Source organism: Diabrotica virgifera, chromosome 7, assembly GCF_917563875.1.
Source record: "Diabrotica virgifera virgifera chromosome 7, PGI_DIABVI_V3a".
Taxonomy (NCBI): Eukaryota; Metazoa; Arthropoda; class Insecta; order Coleoptera; family Chrysomelidae; genus Diabrotica; species Diabrotica virgifera.
Genome location: NC_065449.1, coordinates 230,575,176 through 230,598,575, shown reverse-complemented (window position 1 = coordinate 230,598,575; position 23,400 = coordinate 230,575,176). Strand labels below are relative to the sequence as shown.

The window sequence follows — 23,400 nt, the reverse complement described above, 5'->3', positions numbered from 1 at the left end:
AAAGGTCGTTAAAATTTATTGCTTTGGAGACATTATGTCCGCTCTGGCGGCAGTTTGGGGAACTACCAAAAGAAGGAAAAGTAAGTAATTTTAAGTTGCTAAATTGGGAATCTTTCATTAAGCGACACCTTTTGAAACTTATAATTACTAATCCAAGATTTTCAAGTATTAAAGGCATCTAGATACACTTTTCTTCTTTATGTGTATTAGAATTATTATTATCCGCTCACAGCAGACTTCACAATCTTCATTCACGTGGAAAAGTTCTCCTGCATTTCGTATTTTGGTCCAATCTCGAATGGGCTTCGCCATGACATTAATTTTCTTTTTAGAGCTTTTCCAACTATTATTTTGCTTTTACAATCAGTCGCTTGTTTACTCTCCTTAGTCATTCTGGTTAGTTATGCGTTCCTTTAAATGTATTTTTAAAACTCGTGTAGGTATGTATCATTGTCAATATTTCCTTCTTTTTATTTTGGATACCTTTAGCCTCCACGTCTCAACATAAAGACTGAAAATAAATTACTTTAAGGTTCAAAAGAGCTTTTTGAAATAATTGAATAACATTTTGGACAAGATCTCTTTTACGTATCCGTACCACTTTTCTCTGATGTTAATACATACCCTTTTTCCTAGACACAGTTTCTGCCTATGGCAGTATCATTGTTACTCAACAGTATCTTCGAAGAAATCTGTTATATTGTTGCTGTTTCTCTTTTGTATAATTCAGTTTTTAACACGATGCATTCATAATACTTCATACTAATGTTTGATATATTTGTTTTTTGTTTTCGTGTTCTGGTGCCTATGCCACCAAATGGATTTCATTTCTCCTCTACTGTTGTGATGTATTCTGATTTTGCAAAGATAAGGCTTCACAAGGTACCTCAATATATTGGGATGGCTGAGAAGTGAACCCAGATTGCCTGATCACAAGTTTAGCGTAGTAACCACTAGACAATTTCGGCGATAAGGTACCTCAACATGAAATTTAGATCTTTAGTGTACTGTGCAATTACTATTTTATCATCCGCAGAGCTTAATATATATAAATGCTCATTTTATACAGGTCATTCAGATTATTTCTTACATGTTTAATGTGTTCCATTAATATATAATTACAAGTGTTTCTGTATACTACTATCTTCTGCCATTTCACATTCTCTACACCACTGTTCATTCACTTTATCTATTTTGTATAGGTGTTTTCTTAAATAACAATGTTCAGTCACAATTTAGATGATCTCCTCTCGTTTATTGAGGTTAATCAAATTACTCGAGAGTTTTTTGTCACTATTCTTTATTATTTTCTTGCCTTTCAGTGGTTCTCAATTTCTTTAGATGACTGCTTATTAGTGCTTATCAGGCATTTCTAAACTTCGTTTCTTGCAGCATCTTTGGTGCTGCTATGCAATAGTTATGGGGCTACGAAGATTTCTCTCAAGCTTTGTTTTGCCAACAAATCTGCTCCTTCATTCAATTTGTTGTTTTTTGCCACGTTGTTGAAGATATCTTTGAAGTTCCTCACCAGTACACTCCATCAGTTTTTGGTGACTTAGTATACAGACAATTCTTTTTGGATGCCTTTATTTTAACATGTCTGACTAAAAATAGTTGTAGCCTTTATTTTCTTAAACTCGAACTGCGATTAAACGATCAGTTAATTTTGGACCACTGACAGAAATGTATTCTTACTAGTGGATTAGTGTTTATTATCCGGTTCGGTAGATCTTGAAGTGAATGAAGTTAGCGACAAGTTAGCGTTGTGTGATTTGTTAGCTCTTTGTTTTCCTGCTTATTAAAAAGGGCGTTAAAATTGGTTGCTTTGGAGACATTATGTCCGCTCTGGCGGCAGTTTGGGGAACTACCAAAAGAAGGGAAAGTAAGTAATTGTAAGTTGCTAAATTGGGAATCTCTCATTAAGCGACACCTTTTGAAACTTATAATTACTAATCCAAGGTTTTCAAATATTAAAGGCATCTAGATAAACTTTTCTTCTTTATATGTATTAGAATTATTATTATCCGATCACAGCAGACTTCACAATCTTCAGTCACGTGGAAAAGTTCTCCTGCATTTCGTATTTTGGTCCAATCTCTAATGAGCTTCGCCATGACATTAATTTTCCAACTAGAGCTTTTCCATCTACTATTTTTCTTTGACAATCAGTTGCTTGTTTACTCTAATATTTTCAATATTTCGTTTTTTATTTTTGATACATTTAGCATCTCATAACATATCGACTGAAAATAAATTATTTTAAGGTTCAAAAGAGGTTTTTGAAATAATTGAATAACATTGTGGACAAAATCTCTTTTACATATATTTCTTATTATATCCATTATTGTTACTCGACAGTATCCTCAAGGACATCTCTTGTATCTATATTGTTGATGTGTCTCTTCTTGTGTATTTTTAACACAATACTGTCATAGGTACATAATACTCCACATTAATGTTTGATATATGTGTTTTTTGTTTTTGTGTTATGGTGCCTATCCCACTATATGGATTTCATTTTCTTAATTCCTCTTCTTCTTTTTGCTAGACTTTCTTTAATCTTTTCTTTTGTTGACACTTTTTTGTTGTTGTTGACTCCTACTTGTATTTAACTTTCTTTTTTATTATTATCCTACTCGTGTACTGTTGTGATGAATTCTGTTTTTGCGAAAAGTATTAGAGGCCGGCCTTCATGAGGTCCCTCAACATGTAATTCAGAACTTTAGTACTGTGCAATCACTACTTGATCATCCTCAGAGCTTAATGTGTATAAATTTTCATGTTACAGTGGTAATTTTTTTTCTACGTTTTTAGTGTGTTTTCCAAATATATTTCAAATACTTACCAGTATTGGAGAGAGGCCATGCGTGCAATACTTGTAAACCCTTCTATGCTTCTTTCTCTCACATTTTTGTCTATTCCTTTTCTCCATTTTAGTATTTACTTTGGTATTCATTGTGTTCTTTCGAAACAGGTAAGTTATTTTGTTGGCAAGTCATCTGTAATTTTTCGTTTGATTCCCATTATTTCTCTAATGCGTTCTTTCGCAGTGACTAATAATTATTAAAAATAAAAAAAATGGAAAGTTTGAGTACAAAGTGGCTGTAAATATTAGCAGGTAGCAGGCTATTATGAAAAACAGAGAGGAAATACTATCCGTAAGATAATGGACGAGTTGAAGAACATCCAATGGCTCTCTAGTAAACTAATTACATAAGCACAATGTTCAACTTTGTAATTATATTATTAATTTTAAAATTAGATTTACAGTTATACAAATAGCCTGGCAGTTCACTAATTGCAGTTTAAATTTAGTTTACACGTAATTAATTTAAATAGAAATGAAAATGACAAGTTTATGAACTGATTATGTGGAAAACAAGATACAACAAAATACATGAATGCTTTGCGGGCTAATATAATTCTAAAGTGAGGTACAGTCAACGTAAAACAAATGTAGTTGTGTCATATCGTTGGCATATTTCAGATCTATAGGATATCTATATCTACTAGGAATCGATATCTACTATATCTATATCTACTAGGAATCTGGAATTAAGCAAGTTTTATGATGAAGGCACTTCGCACTGGATAAAGACCAGTACCTAAGGACGTTGTGCACAGTTATTTGTCAGAATGTGTTTTAAAATACTTTAAAAAACTTCATAGATGATAAAGATTTTATCAAAACTGTATTGGAGATCGAAAACAGGAAATTATTATTAAATAGGGGAGGAAATTTCTTCTTCATGTGCCCCCTCCTCAACGGAGGTTGGCGACCATCAACTGGAATTCTTCTTTATCTTGTACTAATAGTACAAATTGTGGTGACCTCACTTATGCAGAACTATTGACGTAAATTCCGCAGCCAAGAGAACTTCTTTTGTTCGATGCCTATTCTATTTTCCTTCAATTTTATCTTTAACGATCAACTGCATAAAACCATACTTTTCGTTTCAAGTATAAGAGTATAAGAGGATAACGATATGGCCAAGATAAGCTGTTTTTTTTTGCTTAACTTTTGTCAATATTTCCTTACCTTTATTTATTTAATAACCGTCGGTACAACTACATCTCAAAAGAATTCAGATGTGATATGGTTCTTGCCTTTAACGTCCATTCTTTAACTCTGTACAACAGTGTATACAGTACGTAGCATTTAATGGCGCATCATCGAGTATTCAGACTCTCTTCTTCTTCTTCTTCTTCTTCCTCTTTATAAGCAATTCTGCTTGTTCATTGGCGGATTGATACCTCTATGGAAGGTTGTCACTCCATCTTTTGCGCGGTCGGCCGATACTTCTTCTACCGATTGGTGATTTATCTCGTGCTATTTTGACTACACGTGTCTCCTCCATTCTGGTTATGTGGTTGTTCCATTCTTTTTTTCTATTTAGTGTCCATTCGTTTATACACTGTACGTTACATTGTCTTCTAATATCTTCGGTCCTCTTTCGATCTCTCAGTGTATTTCCTGTAATTCTTTACAGTACTCTTATCTCTGCCGTTTCTAGTAGTCTTTGTGTTGTGGCTGTATCGAGTCTTGTTTCTGATGCATATGTCATTATTGGTCTTACACTGGCTTTATAAATTCTTGACTTCATCTCAGTGTTAATATGTCGGTTTCGCCATATAGTCTTATTAAGGCATCCTGTCAATCTATTTGCTTTGTGTACTTGATTTCTCACTTCTTTGCCTAGGTCTCCGTAACTTGACAATGCAATTCCAAGGTATTTTACTTACATTACTTGTTCAGTACTGATACCATCAATTTATATTTTGCATCTGATTGGTTCTTTACTGATTACTATTGTTTTGGTTTTCTGAGATGAAATTGTCATATTGAATTCTTTTGTTCTTATGTTAAATATGTGAACTAATCTTTGCAGACTATCTTCATCTTGGGATGTCAATATTGCGTCGTCTGCGTAGCAGAGTATTTTTACTTCTTTGTTTCCCATTCCATATACTCTTCCTTTGTTGACGTTTTTGATGATTTCATCCATGATTAAATTGAAAAGCATAGGACTCAATGAGTTTCCCTGTCTTATTCCGCTGCCTATATCTATAGGTTCTGTAAGTTGTCCATCTATTCTGACCATTAGATGTTCTCAATAGTTTTTATGATATCTAGAGGGACTTCTCTATTATACAGAAGATGGATTACATCTTTGAGTCTTACTGTCAAATTCTTTCTTTAAGTCAATCAGACATAGAAATGCTGGTATATTACTCTACTTATTTCTCAGTAATTTGCTTTATGACGAATATTGCATCTGTACACGATCTTCCAGTACGAAAACCCTGTTGTTCATCTGCTAAACTTATCCTCTGATTCATTACGTCTTATAAGATTTTAGTTGTAAATTTTAGGGTAGTATTTAACAAGTTGATACCTCTGTAGTTTTCTGGCTGCTTTTTTTCTCCTTTTTTGAATAGTAGAATTAGTTCGCTCGTTCTCCATTCTTCCGGTATTTTATTGTTTTTTATGATTTTGTTAATTAATGTTGTTAATTGTTCTGTCATTGCTGCTTCACAATATTTCAGTAATTCGTTTGGTATTCCATCCTTACCTGCAGCTTTTCTGTTCTTCAGCTTTTCGAGTGTTTTTCGTACTTCCTGTGCACTTATATTAACATCTTCATTTGTGGTAATTTCTGGTGTTTCTGGTTCTAGTATCATTTGTCCTTCCTCTGTATAGAGTTTTTTTAGATAGTCAATCCATATATCCTTTTCTATGTGTTTTGGTTCTATTAATTCATTTACCTCCGTTCTTTGACCTCTTATAAAGCGCCATATTTCCTTTTGGAGACTATAAAAATCATGTTCCGTTTCTTTCGAAAAACGTTACCAGTGATCACTTTTTATTCTTCATACTACTGAATGTGTTTAGTTTCTTATAGTCTTATAATTATCGTATGCCTCTTGTGTTTTAGTTGACATGTATTTTAGGTAAGCTTGTTTCTTCTCTTTACATTATTAAGACTGAGTATTCTGACTCAGTAGTACAGAATAGTGATTTCATTTTTAAAAACGTACTCCAGGCTATTTTGATTTTAATTTTGACATCATCATCAGTATACTATTTATCGTTAAGGCAGCATACATCTATTTAAATCTCTTTATTCTTTCTATATCCTAATTAACTTTCCATACTCTGATATTGTCTATATATCACGTTTTGCTGATGACCATGAATTTTGTTTTCTTTGTATTTGTTTTCTGTTATTGACTTCATTTGTTACAAACTTCAATTCTTTCTCAACATCAATGTATCGGATGTTATTAATAGGTTTTTCAGTCACCTTTATTCCTGTTGCCATCCTTAAGTCTTTATCATCTAACCCAAAATTATTTGAGCAGATTTATGTCTGTTGTACTTCACGTTATATTACGTATTCCAATAATCTATAAAACATGCGAAGACAATCCTCTGCTGATCGAGACTTTGTTTGGATCAATATTTGCATTGACAATAAATCATCTTTAATGCCCATGGCATTTCTACAACCAAATTGGCCTTCACTTATGTTTTCATCTTTTTCCATAGTCTAGAAGTCTAGAGTGTAAGATTCGTAGATATGTTTTTAGTGAGGCTAACCACACATAAGGCTTATCAAACGGTACTCATGACATCTTTTTGAGTTAGATTTCTAGGTAGCTTTACAAATGTAGATTGGAGGAATTGCCTGGGTATCTATCCAGTATTAAATAGTAGTGTAATAGGAATAAAAGGAGACGGTGAATAGCGAGTCGCTTTCTACTTTTTTTTAATAGTTTGTAAGAATAGGAGTGAAAGACGCGGTAAAAAACACGGGTAAGAAGTGAAGAATTCTGACTTAAAAGGTGTAATAAAAAAACTGCAAGGGAAAAAGGGCAATTACATACAAAAGATAAACAAAATGTATATTCAGCTGATTGTTACATCCATTAAATTTGCTTAAGGGAGCAGGCGCAAAATTTCGTCTCCAATGCTTTTTAAATGCATTCATTTTTTTTTTCGAATTCTGAGAAAACTAATAAGTATTTTTGAAAAATTTAAACGCAGAATGAAAGATTACGTTATTATTAGCGAGGGCCGAAAGTCCCTGAAAACTTCTATAATGTTTATTTTAATAAGTTACAGGGGTGAAAAAAAAGATAAAACTTAGAGTGATTTTTAATTTCAAATATCCCATTCAAAAGAAACTTTTTGTTTATTCTAAGGGACTTTCGGCCCTCGGTAATAATATAATCTTTCATTCTGCGTTTAAATTTTTCAAACATATTTATTAGTTTTCTTAGGATTCGAAAAAAATGAATGCATTTAAAAAGCAGTGAAGCCGAAATTTTACTCCTACGCCATTAAGTCCCTAGTAAGACGCCTTCTTGATTACATATTATTGTACAGTGGTAAAGTTTGAAACACTCTGGTATTTCCGACGTAAAATAAACTTTTACTTTTAATAAACAAACACAGTAATTATCACGGCTCCAAAAAATGTTTTTCATCAAAAGTTTTAAGGATGGCCCATCCTTTTAGCTCGTAAAATATTAATTTTACAGCGTCGTAAAAGTTTTGCGGCAAATGAGCGCAAGTATCCGAGAAAACGTTCAAAAGATTGAAATTGATTGAGATAACCGTTGGATAAATAATGTTAATCGCGAGGAAACAAATTATTCGGGTGTTAAAACGGTTCCAAGCACGTGGCTGACTGCCAATCAAAATCAATTTAAAAGTTTAGAATGACTATCATTTAGAGGTCAATACGAGTTGAGTAATTATATTATTGAAGTGTGTCATCACAATATACTTGTACATTTACATCCGGTTGAGATCAGACGTTGGTCTTGTGTGAACTGTTTATTTACCATGTCTCACTAAGTGACACATTTAACATGTCTCACTAAGTGACACATTTAACATCATCATGGCATCTACTCTCCTAGCGGAGTGATTGCCGGCCTCTGTGGGCTCTTCCGATTCATTTTTCGCGGAAAATCAGTGCACATTAACATTCTTGGCGTCTTCTATATAGAATATTTCTCCATTCGTTCCTGTTTTTGCTTGTGGTTACCCATTCCATAACTCCCATCTTCGTAAGGTCCTCAGTTATCTGGTTCTTCCATCTGGATTTATGTCCTCTTGGTCTGCCTGATACTGTTCTCAATTTGGTGATTTTGCTGATAACTACTTCTGTATTTTTTCTTTCTACATGTCCATCCATCTGAGTCTTTGTGCCTTAATAAATGTGACAATGGCTTCTCCTTCAAAAAGTTCTCTTAATTCGTAGTTGATCAGTTTTCTAAATTCATTATCACCTAAATTTAATGGCCCATGGGTCTGCTATTCTCCGTATCTCTTCATCGCCGTGCTATTCTCACATATTCAATGGGGTGGTGGTAGCGACAATCGCAACCCACTGTTAAGATTAAAACTATTTATAATGGCGGATGTATACTCAATAGAATTTGTGAAGGAATCTTTTGCTAGATGGTGTAGCATACTTCTTCTTGTTCTTCTACGGCACTACACCCCAATTTGAGCCTTGGACTCCTTTATTTTTTTCCTCCACCCTTGTTTGTCTGTGGCTGCTCATCTCCATACACCGACTCCTAAAAGTGCTTGTGCGTCGCTGCGTACTGTATCTTCCCAGTGTTTTCATGGCTTTCCAACCGGTCTCTTTCTGCATTCTAGCGTTCAGTGCTCTTTTTGGTATCCCATCCTCTCCCATTCTTTTGTAGTAAACTTACAACATTTTAATTAATTAATATTTTTGGAACATTTTGTGCTGCACTTCCGTTACCTTCGATTGATGATCGCATTCTTATTCTTCAAGTACCATGTCCTTTCAGAACGTTGATTACCATCATAGCTATCTTAATTTTATTCACTGCCACTCTAAATAGCATGCTTGTATCAACACCATACCAATCTCGCAAGTTCTTTAACCATAAAGTCCTTCTTCGTCTTGGACTGCGTTGTAGCAACATATACTTAAGACCTCTTATTACATGTCCGAAATACTCCAGCTTTCTCTTCTTTATGCTTTTTATAATCTCAGTAGTCTTGCTGAGACGTTCTCAAGTAATTTTTAAAATTCTTCTATAGCACCACATTTCGAAAGCCTTAAGGCAATTTAGATCGATTTCATTCACAGTCCAAGATTCGACACCATAAAGCAAGACAGATCACGCAGCAGCGAAGTAAGTGGATCCGCAATGCCAATTTTAGATATCTGTTACATAATACCTTGGGCATCTTTCTAAAAGCGATACTGGCCTGCTCTATTCTAGCAGTGCTCGCATTGGTCTCCCATAATCTCCAAACTAGAAACATTTCTATTCCGCTTAGTGCTGATAACACGACTTACTTGCTGCTAGTGACTTACTTGTAGATGAATCAACTATTTATTGTTGTTCTTCTTCTTCCTTCTTATATACAGGCTCCTAAGACTCGTTTCTTCTTCGATCTTAGTCTTTTGCATTGTTTAAATTATCACACCATCTCTTCCTCGGTCTTACAACACTTCTTCGACCATTTGGTGATTTGTCTAGTGCTGATCTGAGTATTCTTCTTCTTTAGGTGCCGTCTCTAATGGAGGTTGGTGATGACTTTTATAACTTCATCTCTATCCTGTGCTTTTGTTATTAGGGCTTGGTCCTGTCCAATCCTTGATGTTACGCAGCCAAATTATTTGTTATCTGCCAGGACCGTGCTTTGCTTCTACTTTTTCTTCCATTATTAGTTGAAAAGAGTTATATCTCTCGTGACTGCATATGTGTTTAAGATGAGATATTTTCCTTTTTTTAATAATTTCGACAAATTTACAATCTCTATTCATATGTCTTAAAGTTTCTTCATTTCGAATATGGTCAGTCCATCGAATTTTTAAAATGCGGCGCAATATTCACATCTCAATGTCTTCCAGGCGTCGTAAAGACCTAAAAATCTTCCAAATGAAGATAACCGAATCTCCATTTGGATTTCTAGGTTTCACATGGGGCACCAGCGTGAAGGTGAGAGTTGAATTTGAGTAGAAGAGGCTAAGAGCAACTCCATGTTTTCACATTCTACTCCTTAACTCTTAAAACTAATATTTAAACGAATATTAAGAGGTCTAAAAGACTGGATGGAATCAAAGCATGGAAATCCTGCTAATTTCATGTATTTGTCGCCTAACCAAAATATCACCACAGATTGAGACGAGGCCTGCAAACCAAAAGTGTCGTCTTTAAAAATATCAATTAAATAAATAACGCAGTTAAGAGCGAAATTAAAAGAACTTGTTTTTGTAAATATATTTCCTATTTCTATAATACTTCTTTGTACAACTTCTTCGTGTAGAAAATTATTTAGTATATCTAATAAATACACACTTTTTACAATTATTCGTCTTATAACAGCTTTTCAAAACAAATAAATTTAACAAGCAAATCTTAAAAATAAGTTTCTTGTTGGTTTAATTCAACATTTATAAACTCGCCAGGTCCTGGAACTCCTCCTCAATCACCAAGAATAACACCTGCAGCTTCCGGCTCTCCTTCTAGTTCTGTATCAGCGGCTCAGCCAAATCCAAGGCCGAATGCCTTAAATTTGGGTCAGGCGTTGTTGCAAGGTGTTCAAGGTTAGGCCAAAATCGATTTTTAATAATAACCTAACATGTTTTGTTTTGACTAACCGTTATAACAATAATTGCTAACAGTACTGATTTGTGAAGTTGACTAATAAAATTAAAGTCGTTTTGTTTTGATTTTGTTGATTGTTTTTACTACTAATCAAAACAACATTAAATTTTTTATAAATAAGGGAAAAAGTGGCGTCAGAAAAAAAATTAAGGTTGTGCTTTCTTTCTAGATAGTCCAGAAAGCCACTGCGCATCCGCTAGGAAAAATATTCCGATTCGGATTTTTTGCACAATCTTACTCAAAAAGGACCCCTTTTAACAAATTTGCATGTTGCCAGGACCAAAAGTGGGTCAAAAATTTTTTAAACGTTTTTTTTTTTGTTTTTTTCCTAAAATCTTTTTTTTTATGGAACAAACTTTTTTTAGGGTTTTGGATCATTCCAAACAGAAAATATCTTTAATGACATTTCTCTAAAGTTGATAGTTTTTGACATTTATAAGCGATTAAAAATTGAAAAATTGCGAAATCGACCATTTTTAACCTTCAAAAACGATGTGAAAAACTTAAAATTTGAATGTTGCCAAGGTAGGTAGATATTTTTTAAGCATCGATTGATGAAATCCCGAAGTGTTTTTTGCAATACAGTATTCAAATTTTCCACTATTTTCCACCGTTGCATGTGTATACAGTATGGTGCAAATGAAAGGAATAAATTCGTTATTTCGTAAACCAGCGATTTTAAGGAAAAAAACCCGAAACAGGTCTATTTTTATTTTTAAGTTATGATATTGTGGCATATATGATATACTACTGACGTCATCCGTCTGGGCGTGATGACGTAATCGATGATTTTTTAAATGAGAATAGGGGTCGTGTGGTAGCTCGTTTGAAAGGTTTTTCAATTCTCTATTCAGTAATGTAAACATTTACATAATTATTTATACGGGGTGTCCAAAAAATTTTTATTAAATTAAATTATTTGACAAAAAAGAAGTAGAAGGACACCCTGTATAAATAATTATATAAATGTTTATATTACTGAAAAGTGCGTTGAAGAACCTTTCAAATGAGCTAGCACTCGACCCCTATTCTCATTTAAAAAAAATCATCGATTACGTCATCACGCCCAGATGGCTGACGTCACTAGTATACCATATATGCCACAATATCATAACTTAAAAACAAAAATCGACCTGTTCCGGGATTTTTCATTAAAGTCGCCGGTTTACGAAATAACGAATTTATTCCTTTCATTTGCACCATACTGTCATGTCGGTGGAAAATAATATCGCTCACGCTTGATTAGCAATTAAAAAACAAAGGAGTTTTTGAATATTGTATTTCGAAAAACTCTTCGGGATTTCATCGATGTTTAAAGAATATCTAACTACCTTGGCAACAATCAAATTTTCAGTTTTTCACATAGTTTTTGAGGGTTAAAAATAGCCGATTTCGCAATTTTTCAATTTTTAATCGCTTATAATATGTCAAAAACTATCAAATTTAGAGAAATGTCACTAAAAACCTTTTCTGTTTGGAATGATCCAAAAAACCTAAAAAACTTTGTTCCATGCAAAAAAATAATTTTAGGAAAAAAACAAAAAAAACCGTTTAAACAATTTTTGACCCACTTTTGGTCCTGGCAACATGCAAATTTATTAAAAGGAGTCCTTTTTGAGTAAGGTTTTGCAAAAAATCCGAATCGGAATCCTAGCGGATGCGCATTGGCCTTCTGGACTAAGAGCTGAAAACATTGCTGGATCTTTGACAATAAATTCATATTAGCTATATAAAAACTAAAAAAAAAACTTAATGGCATAAGTTGTCCTAATCTTTATAAATATGTACTGTAATCCTTCTAAACATAACATTTCTGGCTAATAAGTCAGTGGGTGAGGTAGTAGGTGCCTAAATAAGAATTTATCTATGGAACTATTTTTGTCAATATACCAAGAAGTTAATTTCTGAATACTAACTTTCTAACAAAAAAATCTTGTCCGCTTAAATTGTACCCATGGAATGTTACCATGTACCCATTAACTTTTTGTACCCATGGAATTCTCAGCATCCGTCTGTATATATCACACCCAAACTTATATGGAATCATCTGATATTTCTTACTGGTCGGTACGAATTTAAAAAACGAACACACGAAGTCAAACCATATTTATTTTAAAACAATTTAATAACAAGTACATAACAATTAAATAAAATAATAAAGTATTTAACAAGCAAATTGAACGTAGTTGTTTTAAAGTCAATAGCATACAAAATTTCAATGCAAAACGATTAATGTTTAACTTATTTTTATTTATTTTTTTGTATTTTGTGGTAGTCAGTGTTATCACCTCTAGTCCTTATGCAAGCTTCAGTTTGCGTGGGCACGCTCCTAATCAAATTATAAACATTTTGTTGTGGTAGGTTGCTCCATCCTTAAAATCAGCTTGTACTAGCCGTGCAGTGTTTTGTGGATTATCCCGGCGAGCTCTAATTTTTCTTTTAAGCGTATCCCACAAATACTCTATACGATTAAGCTCGGGTGAGCAAGCAGGCCACTCCAAACAAGGGATACCTTCTGCTTCAATGATGTCTGTAGTCACTCTAATGGTATGTAGAGGTCTATTATATCATGCAATAAAATTAAATTTTCTCCTGTTGCACCTCTCCAGAGCCTGACTACAGGTTATCAACATACCTGTGAGCAGTTAAAGTTGATTGGATAAAAATTAAAGGAGTTTTTTACAGATCACAATTCCTCTCTAGAAAATTACACTTCCCCTTGTATATGTGTGAACAGATCTGACAGTTTTCGTTTTTACTTGTCTTCCTCGACCTCTAAGTACACGATTTCGTGGGTCATCTGATTTTCCATCTGATAACGTTAAATCCTGATCGGCCTGCATCTCCAGAGTCTCACATGTAACGAATGAACGGGTACGAGATGTTATGAATAGAAAAACAAACATAATTGAAGAAGTCCAACAAAAACAACTTTGTTGGTATGGCCATGTACAAAGAATGGAGGAACATCGACTCCCAAAGCTAATAATGGAATGGCAACCCCCGGAAAGAAGGAAAAGGGGCAGACCGAAAACAACCTGAATAAGTGGAATCCAGAAAGCCATGTCTGAGAGAGATCTCCGACCAGGAGATTGGACAGATCGACGCGGCTGGAGAATAGGAACCGGAAGGCGCAGGACGCTATAAACCGGTGTTATATATATAACGTTAAATCCTGACTGTTTTTGAAAATAGCACATTTTGTCAATTCCCAATGTTCCAGTTTTGGTGGTGAAGACACCAATTTAGGCGATCAATCTTGTGCTTCCTGGATAACTCGGGAACCCATAACTGTTTCCTGCTGTATACTTCTTGGAACGAACTCTTCTTCTTATCGTTTCAACTGAAACAGTTACACCTGTAGCTTCCAAAAGCTACCTTTGGAGCTGCAGGTGAGAAATGGTTGGGTGTCTTTCAGCTGATTGGACACTTAAACGATCGTGGAGAGCCGTTATTACTTTTGACGACTTTCCCTTGCTTTATTTTTAAGCTTTCCTAGTTCCTGTTATCTAGCATATGTTTTGGACAGACCGCCCTGTATTACGCCTAGCTCTGCAGCTATGTCCATCTGAGAACATTACTTTCTCCACAAGACCAATAATCTTTCCTCGTTGTAAGTTGTATAACCCGACATGAGGCATATTTTCGTTTTTAGACGCAAAAGTTAGTTTATTTATTTTCGTTCAACTTGCAACTCAAGCAAATAATCTATACCGTACCGGGCTATACTATCCGATTGTCTTATATATTTGTTTATTTTCAATAAAAACCGTTAATCTTCGCAACAATAATAAGTTTTTTCAAAAGAAATAAATATTACTTTGAAATACATGGTGATTCCATATAACGATGGCTTAGTGTGAAAACCTCGTATCTCATTTTTTTTCGAAAATGACATTTTGGTGGTTTTAGTTTGAAAACCTTGTATCTCACGATTTACAACTGTTAGAAAAAATCCGAAATCATTCAGCCGAAAAAAGAAACCACGTATATCAATTTGCTCTCTTGATTTAGTGTGAATACCACGTATATTTATAACCACGAATTTGGTACTTAATTTGGAGTGTTTGTTGAAAAAATTCGACTTGGAGAAATGTTTTTTTGTGAACAACAAGAGGTAGTCCGGTATATAGAAACATTTTATGAACCTTAAGTCAAAAGATTTGTACTGTTTCAACCTAGTATTTGGAGGTGTGCAATAAGCTATGAAAAATGAAAACCTCGTGAATAATCATAAACACAACCTCATTTTAGATGAAAAACACGTATATCAAGATATACGAGGTTATCATAGTTACTTGGGCAAATGCTCTATGTAATGCAAGGATATTTACGTGTTTTTCATAGTTAATATTTTTATTTTCAATTTAATAGTAACATTTAACACTTTCAGCTCTTGGCCAAGATCAGATATTTGTCTCAATGTGCTCAAATTTAAATACTTAACAGTAGTTTTTGTTTTTAGATTATATTATGCAGAAAATCAGTTTTTTGCCTCTCCTGTAAAATTGTAATTTAATGAGATACGAGGTTTTCACACTAAGCCATCGATAAGTTTGGGTGTGTGTACATTGTACATCTCAAAGGCATCTATTCTTTTTTCTGTTTTCGAGTCCATTGTCCAACTTTCACAGCCATACAAGACAGGATCCTCGTAACATCTCATCATTCGGATTCTGAGCTCTAGACTAAGGTCTGACCAGAATAGACCTTTTTCACGTTTACCCGTTTTTCATGGGGCGCATCCACCAAATACGCAAGTTGTTTAGACGTTACACACACAATGCCATTTTTAAACGTAGCTACGTTCCGCCATAACTTTTCCGTTGCTTCACGATCCCTGCAAGCTCCGTGATCTCGTGGTTCTCATAATGTGAATCCTAGTATTCGCTCAAGCTGACTTAAAGCGTGATTTGTAAAGAGTCAAAAATGACCAGAATGGATCTTTTCACGTTTTCCCGGCGCCTCCACGCAAGTTTAACGTTACAAGCATAATTCCGTTTTTAAACGTAACCATGTTCTGCCATAACTTTTCCGTTATGGCCTTAACTTAGAGTGTAAGCCATAAGGCTCACACTCTAAGGAACATTCACTCAGTCCCATGATACTCTGGGCTAATTAGCAAAATTCATGGAAAAGTTATTTACCAGCAATTTTATTGCTGGAATCGAATTATAAGATCCTATATATTAATAATATAGGTATGCAAAGTCCGCAGATAGTGTGTTACTTTTTTTATAAACAAAATGGCGCCGACAAATCGTATTTTTTTCAATTATTGCTCTATAACTCCGAAGATTTTAACTTTACAACAAAAACACCCAAATAAAAATTCACCGCAATTAAATTCTGCATAGAGATATGTTTTTCACGATTTGTTCCGACGAAAATTTTCCTCGGAAAATGCGGGTTTTCCTAACAAAAACTCTAATTTTCAAATAAAGTTTTAGGTAGGTAATTATTAATCAATAATTAAATAACGTAGTGACATCAAAGCTTTCTTGGTATAGATTGTAATTTCAGAAGCCGGTGAAAATTAAACGAATATTTTAGCAACAATTCAATTGTTAATTAACAATTTACGATCGCAATAATAACCAAAATAATCATGATACATTGATCAAACTTATAAAGATTATAAAGATGAGATGTTTATTTAATATGTTATCGACAAAATATAAATTTCCCTTTTTTTTTGCATAATCTTTAAATTTTGAAAAAAATAGTTATAATACGCTGGTATTATTAGTAAAGTACAAAGAAAGGTTATTTACCAGCAATTTTATTGCTGGATTCGAATTCTAAGATCCTATATATTATTAATATAGGTATGCAAAGTCCGCAGATAGTGTGCTATTTTTTTTATAAACAAAATGGCGCCGACAAATCTTATTTTTTTCAATTATTGCTTTATAACTCCGAAGATTTTAACTTTACACCAAAAACATTTAAATAAAAATTCACCCCAATTTAATTCTACATAGAAGCATGTTTTTTCCGATTTGCTCCGACGAAAATTTTCCTCGGAAAATGTGGGTTTTCCCAACAAAATCTCGAATTTTCAAATAAATTTTTTGGGCCAGTAATTATTTATCAATAATTATATAGCTTGGTGAAATAAAAGCTTTCTTGGTATAGATTATAAATTCAGAAGCCGGTGAAAATGAAACGAATATTTTAGCAACAATTCAATTTTTAATTAACAATTTACAGTCGCAATAACAACCAAAATAATCATGAGACATTGATGAAACTTAGAAAGATTATAAAGGTGTGATGCCTATTTAATATTTTGTCGACAAAATATAAATTTTTCATTTTTTTGCATAATCTTTAAATGTTTAAAAAAAATGTTATAAAAAAATTAACATTTCTCAGAAATTGTTTATTATATTCTAATTTTATAAAATAATTAAAATGCGTATTTCATAGGTCTTGAAAATGAATGCTTTAAAAAAAATTTCCAACCATTTGCAAAAAAGTTATGAAACAGCAAAGTAAATATACAATTTCTCCGTTGTTTATAATTTGTTTTAATTGTTTCAAAGCTTAAAAGTGAGTCTATGGTACAATCTAATTACTCACAAAGAATTTCAAAAATTAGTGCAATGGTTATATTTTAATCAAAGATTAAAAATACTTTTTTTTGTAATTTTTAGCGCAAAAGTAGGCCTGATAAAGAGTCGGAGCTAAAATGTTCACTCGAAGCGACTGACACGCAGCATACATTATTTATAAAAGTGTACGTCTCGCGCGGCCGGTCGTCGCTCCGAGTGAAAATTTTAGCTACAGTACTGTATGATTCTACTTTCGCGCGTGTAAATTACAAAAAAATATATTTATAATATTTAATAAAAATATAACCATTAAACTGATAATCGATATTTTTTGTAAATAATTAGCTTGTACTTTAAACTCACTTCTACGGTTTGAAAGAATTAAAAAAATTATAAACACCGTAGTAATCGTATGTTTACTTTGCTGTTTAATAACTTTTTTGCAAATGGTTGCAAAAAAGTTTTAAAGCATTAATTTTCAAGATATTTGAACTGCGCATTTTAGCTATTTTTTAAAATTACAATATAATAAAAACTTTCTGAGAAACGTTAATTTGTTTATAACTTTTTTTTTAAACATTTAAAGATTATGCAAAAAAATAAAAAATTTACATTTTGTCGACAAAATGTTAAATAGGCATCTCATCTTTATAAGATTTCAAAGTTTGATCAGTGTATCATAATTATTTTGGTTATTATTGCAACCGTAAATTATTAATTAACAATTGCATTGTTGCTAAAATATTCGTTTAATTTTCATCAGCTTCTGGAACTATAATCTAAGCCAAGAAGGCTTTTAAGTCACCAAATTATTTAATTATTGGTAGATAATTACTTATCTAAAACTTTATTTGAAAATTAAAGATTTTGTTGGGAAAACCCGCATTTTCCGAGGAAAATTTTCATCCGAGCAGATCGGGAAAAACACGTTTCTATGCAGAATTTAAAGACGGTGGATTTTTATTTGAGTGTTTTTGTTGTAGAATTAAAATCTTCGGAGTTATAGAGCAATAATTGAAAAAACACGATTTTCGGGCGCCATTTTGTTTATAAAAAGAGTAGCACACTATCTGAGGACTTTATCTATAGGAGATCTATAGGCTCTTATAATTCGATTCCAGCAATAAAATTGCTGGTAAATAACTTTTCCCAAAAATGGCCTATTCTCCGATAATCAGCCCAGACTATGACCATGACAATACGATACCCACAACATGATTATAATATATGCATAAAAACAACAATTATTGCAACTTGAAATAATGATTGAAGGTCAGTAAAATTGTTATTTTATCGGTCCATATTTTTCTTCTTCAATATTAAATATCTTCATATAATTCAAGTTTTACCATTTGTTATATTTAACGTTCAGTTTCATTCAGATTTAATCCCGGAAAAAGAGTAAATTAGCCCCATAAAGAATTTAACCGGCCCTAATAGATAAACAAAAGAAATCCACTAATCTAATAAATCTAAGGAAAATACCTGATTTATTTTCCCTCCTAAATCAGTAACTAAATTAAGTAAAATTGAAAGCCTGCAAGAAGGTAAACATAAACAGTCTTATCATCCATCTTAGTCTCGTACTTTTTATTTGCCTTTTTATAGTTTTCGTCGGAAATACAGAGTGTATAGTTTTTCCTTGTTTACACACTTTTAGTAGAAAATTAATTAAAAATCATTTTTACACCATTTCTAAACAGGAAAAGTTCTTACGTCTTTCAAGTATCATAGGAAAAATATGTACATCTACATATTCATCATAAATATGTATTATTTCTTTGCTTATAAATTTGTTCGCTGTTGAACGAAACGGCCCTTAAATCTGTAGTGTTTTGGCAAAGGTTGATATGACCAGATTTTTCAGGAGAGCATTTTAAAAGTTTAAATCATGTTTTGCCAACTCAAAAACAAAAAGTAATCAACATGAGAAATCAAGTAACTGATCAAGTTTTGCCCTACCTAATAAGTAAGAAACGGATATAAATATCATGAATTGTCATTCTCATTTTTAAAGGTTTTACATTCATCATAAACATACCAAACTCTATCAACTTGAAGAAATGTTACTAAATAACATACCAAGCAAATAATCGGATATATAAAAAAATCGGACTAATCAAGTTTTGCCATACCACTACAGAAATGCTTCTATAGCTGGATATACTGTCCACTCTATATCCAGTTTGCGTGTATGCGTCGCAAATTCATGACTATTTGCGGTATTTCTTCTTATATTGGCATAATAACCCTGGATGTGTCTTTGCCTGTCTGACTATGTCCTTCCGTTCATATCGCGCTTGTGCCCTTCTCCTCTGGTGTCTTATATTCATGGTCTTCAGATCGCCTTCCACATCATCCAACCATTTCATACTGGCCCTTTCTTTTGTCATCTTCCTATCGGCTTCCATTGTAAAATTGTAGATTTTTCTTTGCCGTTTTTTATCGTCTTCTTGTCTCTGGACATATCCCAGACATGACAGTCTTTAAACTTTTATAAATCTTACAATATGATACCTTTTATTCAATTCATTAACCTCGTCCTTTCTACTATACATATACTTTTCTCAGTATCTTTCTCTCGAAAAATGTCCTTAGTTGGGCTTCATCTTTTTTCGTCATTACTAGACTTAGGCAAATATGCAAATTGCATATTTTGCATATTATGCATAAAAAATGCAAAAATGTCCAATTTTGCATATTTTTATATAAGTTTGCATAAAGTGCATATTATTTGAAATTTTGATTGTAATCTTTCCAAGTGTTCCAAAATATGCCAGTTTATATCTCTAGGTAAAAATTTTTATTTTGGCGGCACATTTTACTTTTGTTGTAAAATAAACCGTGAATTCGTGTCTTTATAATTGTGAACGATAATTGTGCTTTGAAAATGCCGTCAAATTTGTGCGTCAAAAATAAACGGGTGGCCCACAAAATTGTTCATTTTTGATATCTCGAATTTCCTAAACCTGTTGTCCGATTTAAGTAATTTTTTAATATTTTATAGCATTATTATTTAGCTTAGCATTATCGCTGTAATAATGATGTTGCTAAACAGATAAATGTTCATTGTATACCGGGTGGACCAATCAAAGTGTATTTTTTTCTCAAAGTTCGTAATACCCTGTGGAATATTCTAGCTTCTAAAACTGTAGCCTCAGGTTTTCTTAACATTCTTTTGTTTTCTTTATTCGCTAATGATAAATAATAAAAAAGTTAGGGTACTTTAAAAACTTGCTTCAGAAAACCTACCACAATTCAAAATAAAATCATTTATTTGTTAAAATTCTTAAATTTTTAATTACATAAGCTTAGTTTGTAAAATACATAGGTAAAATACATGTTAATTAAGAAAATATGTGAAGATACTGTAAATATTTTTTATTATAATATGCATATTTTCTAGAAAAACATGCATATTTTTGAGAAAAATACTCTGCATATTTATGCGCATATTTCATACCTTTTTATTTGCATATTTGCCTAAGTCTAGCCATTACCCAGGTTTCGCAACCATAGGTCATTATGGGTCCAATCAATGTTCTGTAGATAGTCATTTTGGTTTGTTTCGTCTAATAATTTCGATGTCATCAATCTTTTATTAGTATGCTATGTACGATTTCCACTGGAAATCTTCTCCTTTTTCTAGTGGCGACTCCACTAATGGAGGTTGGCTATAATCATTGCAAATTCGTCTCTATCTGTGTGTTTAACTCGGTCCGGTCGCGAAAGGTTTTCATCGAGGATATTTTGTTGTCTACCAGGACCCCTTTTTTCTTCATTTTTGCCCTTCAGAATTAGCTGTAACAACTCGTTTATCATTTCTAAGTATGTGCCCCAAATATGCTGTTTTTGCTCCTTTTAATGGTAGTCAAAAGTTCTCTGTCTGGAAATACGTGCATTAATTTCGCTACATACGGAATTCTTCTGATTCATTTCTGTGCCCAGAGATATTGATTTCTGACACTGCTATTACTATTATATCTTTTTAAGAGAACCTGTACAACAAGTGTAAAATAAGACGGAGAACAAAAGTTATAAATTTCGTGGAGAAGATGGTATAGCCAGATACTCCACAGTATCTGGCTATGACGGCAACATAGCCAGATACTATGGAGTAAAGACCAAGAGAGACGAAAAGGCTAAGGGGAGCCTAAAAACGGATATGTAGGCGATGTACATTTTGGACCAGGCAATATCTGCGAAATAGGATACTCGAAGATCAAACTTAGCATTGCGTAGAAAATACCGTGGAATGTTAGAGGGTTGCTAGAACCAGGAAAACTGTATGCGTCAGAAAATGAACTGATCAAAGACAAGATAGATATCTGCGGGTTATCTGAGACACTGGGAAGACCAAGGACATTGAGAGGCCACCCACTATAAGGTTTTCATGTCAGGAGCTAACAATCATTAGAAGAAGACATAGCAATATTAATTCAAAAACATTGGGCAAAACATGTACATAAATAAAACCAATGCTAAACCAGTCAAACTGCACATTGTGACAGAAGATACAATAGAAGAAACATACATACCACCTGATACATGAAACCATATCTAGCTATGCAAGAAAGAACCAATTATGATAATAGTTTGTAATAAACACTACAATGGACTTCATTGTGTTGTTGATTGCAAATATTGATAATTTAATTTAGAGACTGATTGACAATGGCGGCTTACAATTTATTTAATTCAAACGATATATTGATTTGCGTATTAAATTTGAAATAGCTCTACAGATTTTTTATTATAAAAAACAAATGTTTATGTAGGTAGGTATTAGTCACGTTTGAACATCATATCAATTGTTTTTTAATGAAAATCCCTGTTCGTTCGTTTTGAATCATGTTTTTTATTATATGAATACTTGTTAATACTTTTGTCGTTTTCGGTCGAGTATCATTTTTAGGTTATATTTTTTTTGTATTTATAGTGATTTTTTTTTCACTAACGATGTTAAAAAATGCAATCAGAAAAACAAACAACAAAAATATCGGTGTTTGATTTTAATATGTCTATTGAAACAAATCATAATTTTAAATTGGGAAAGTTCCCTGGGATTGGCTGTATACCATACAGCATCGAAAATTAAAAACTTTACAATTAAGTAAAAACTTCCAGTATTATTGGTATATGTTTGATAAAACATTGAAATTAAAAAAACTTAAAATCAAATACAATAAAAAATTGCTAAGGACGTTTTCGGTTCTATCAGATTATCATCAGTGAAATTTAAGAGTACAGGACCCTGATTTTTGACTCTTCGCTTCATTATCGATCATTCGCTATCTGTATCTGTAGAGTGTACAGATAGCGAATGATCGATAACGAAGCGAAGGGTCAAAAATCTGGGTCCAGACACTTTGCACTGTCAGATACACAAAGTGCAAATCTTAACTCATCAATAATATTAGCCCAGTCGTTAATATCCCAATCGACATGTCCTAGTGCAAAACTTAAACGTGCCATACGATGTGCCCTCGTTAACAGTGGATCAGTAGCAGGCATTCTGGCTCTGATTCCAAATTCCCTTAATCTATTTCTAACTGAATTGGCACTTCAAGAACCGAACATTACGGGTCAAGGGCTGTGGAAACATCATTTTGCAGTTGTCTAATTGTAACGTGATGTGCACGTAAAGTCTGCAGATGTAAATAACGTTCATCTGCGGGGTTGGTGCACCTGGAACTGGTCTTCTTGATCTTGTGTATCCTACATTTTCTCTATACCTTCTTAAAGCTCTTGAAACGCTGGATTGGTTGATTCCCATAACATCAGCAAGATATTGCTGCGATCGTCCATCTCCAATTAAACCTACAATTTGAGCTGCTTGTTCTGACGTTATAATACTTGTAACGATATGATGCCAACGCCAAGCGATGAGCTGCTTTACCAGAGACGGCCGGAGTAGTGTCAGCGTTGGCGCATACCACCACTGGGGGAAACCGAAGGAGAGAGCAGCGAGAGCATATTTAAGGCGAGCCAGAAGGATGAGAAAATCAGTCATGGCTAGCGAATTGAACTAACCATGGCACAACAGCTGCTGCTCGCGTATTGAACGAGCATTAGCTGGCTTGGCAATAGATGCACCGTATGTGAGGTGGGACTATGCCTAGGCGGACGCCACAGTAGTGACGTGGAGTCTTGCCATGACCGTTATCGCAGTGTG

The 23,400-nt window shown here is 33.4% G+C and overlaps 1 protein-coding gene across 4 annotated transcripts in view; it reads left to right on the top strand.

The window, feature by feature from the left end:
* Positions 1–23,400, top strand: part of LOC114344042 (calcium/calmodulin-dependent protein kinase type II alpha chain) — a 712,828-nt gene that overhangs the window by 561,775 nt on the left and 127,653 nt on the right. For 3 of the 4 annotated variants that reach the window (XM_050655404.1, XM_050655403.1, XM_050655406.1), the window contains one exon: positions 10,470–10,607. The exons of the other annotated variant lie outside the window; for it this stretch is intronic. In XM_050655404.1, the coding sequence (XP_050511361.1) occupies positions 10,470–10,607 (138 nt within the window). The remainder of the gene's footprint in view (positions 1–10,469; positions 10,608–23,400) is intronic. 4 annotated transcript variants of the gene reach the window in all.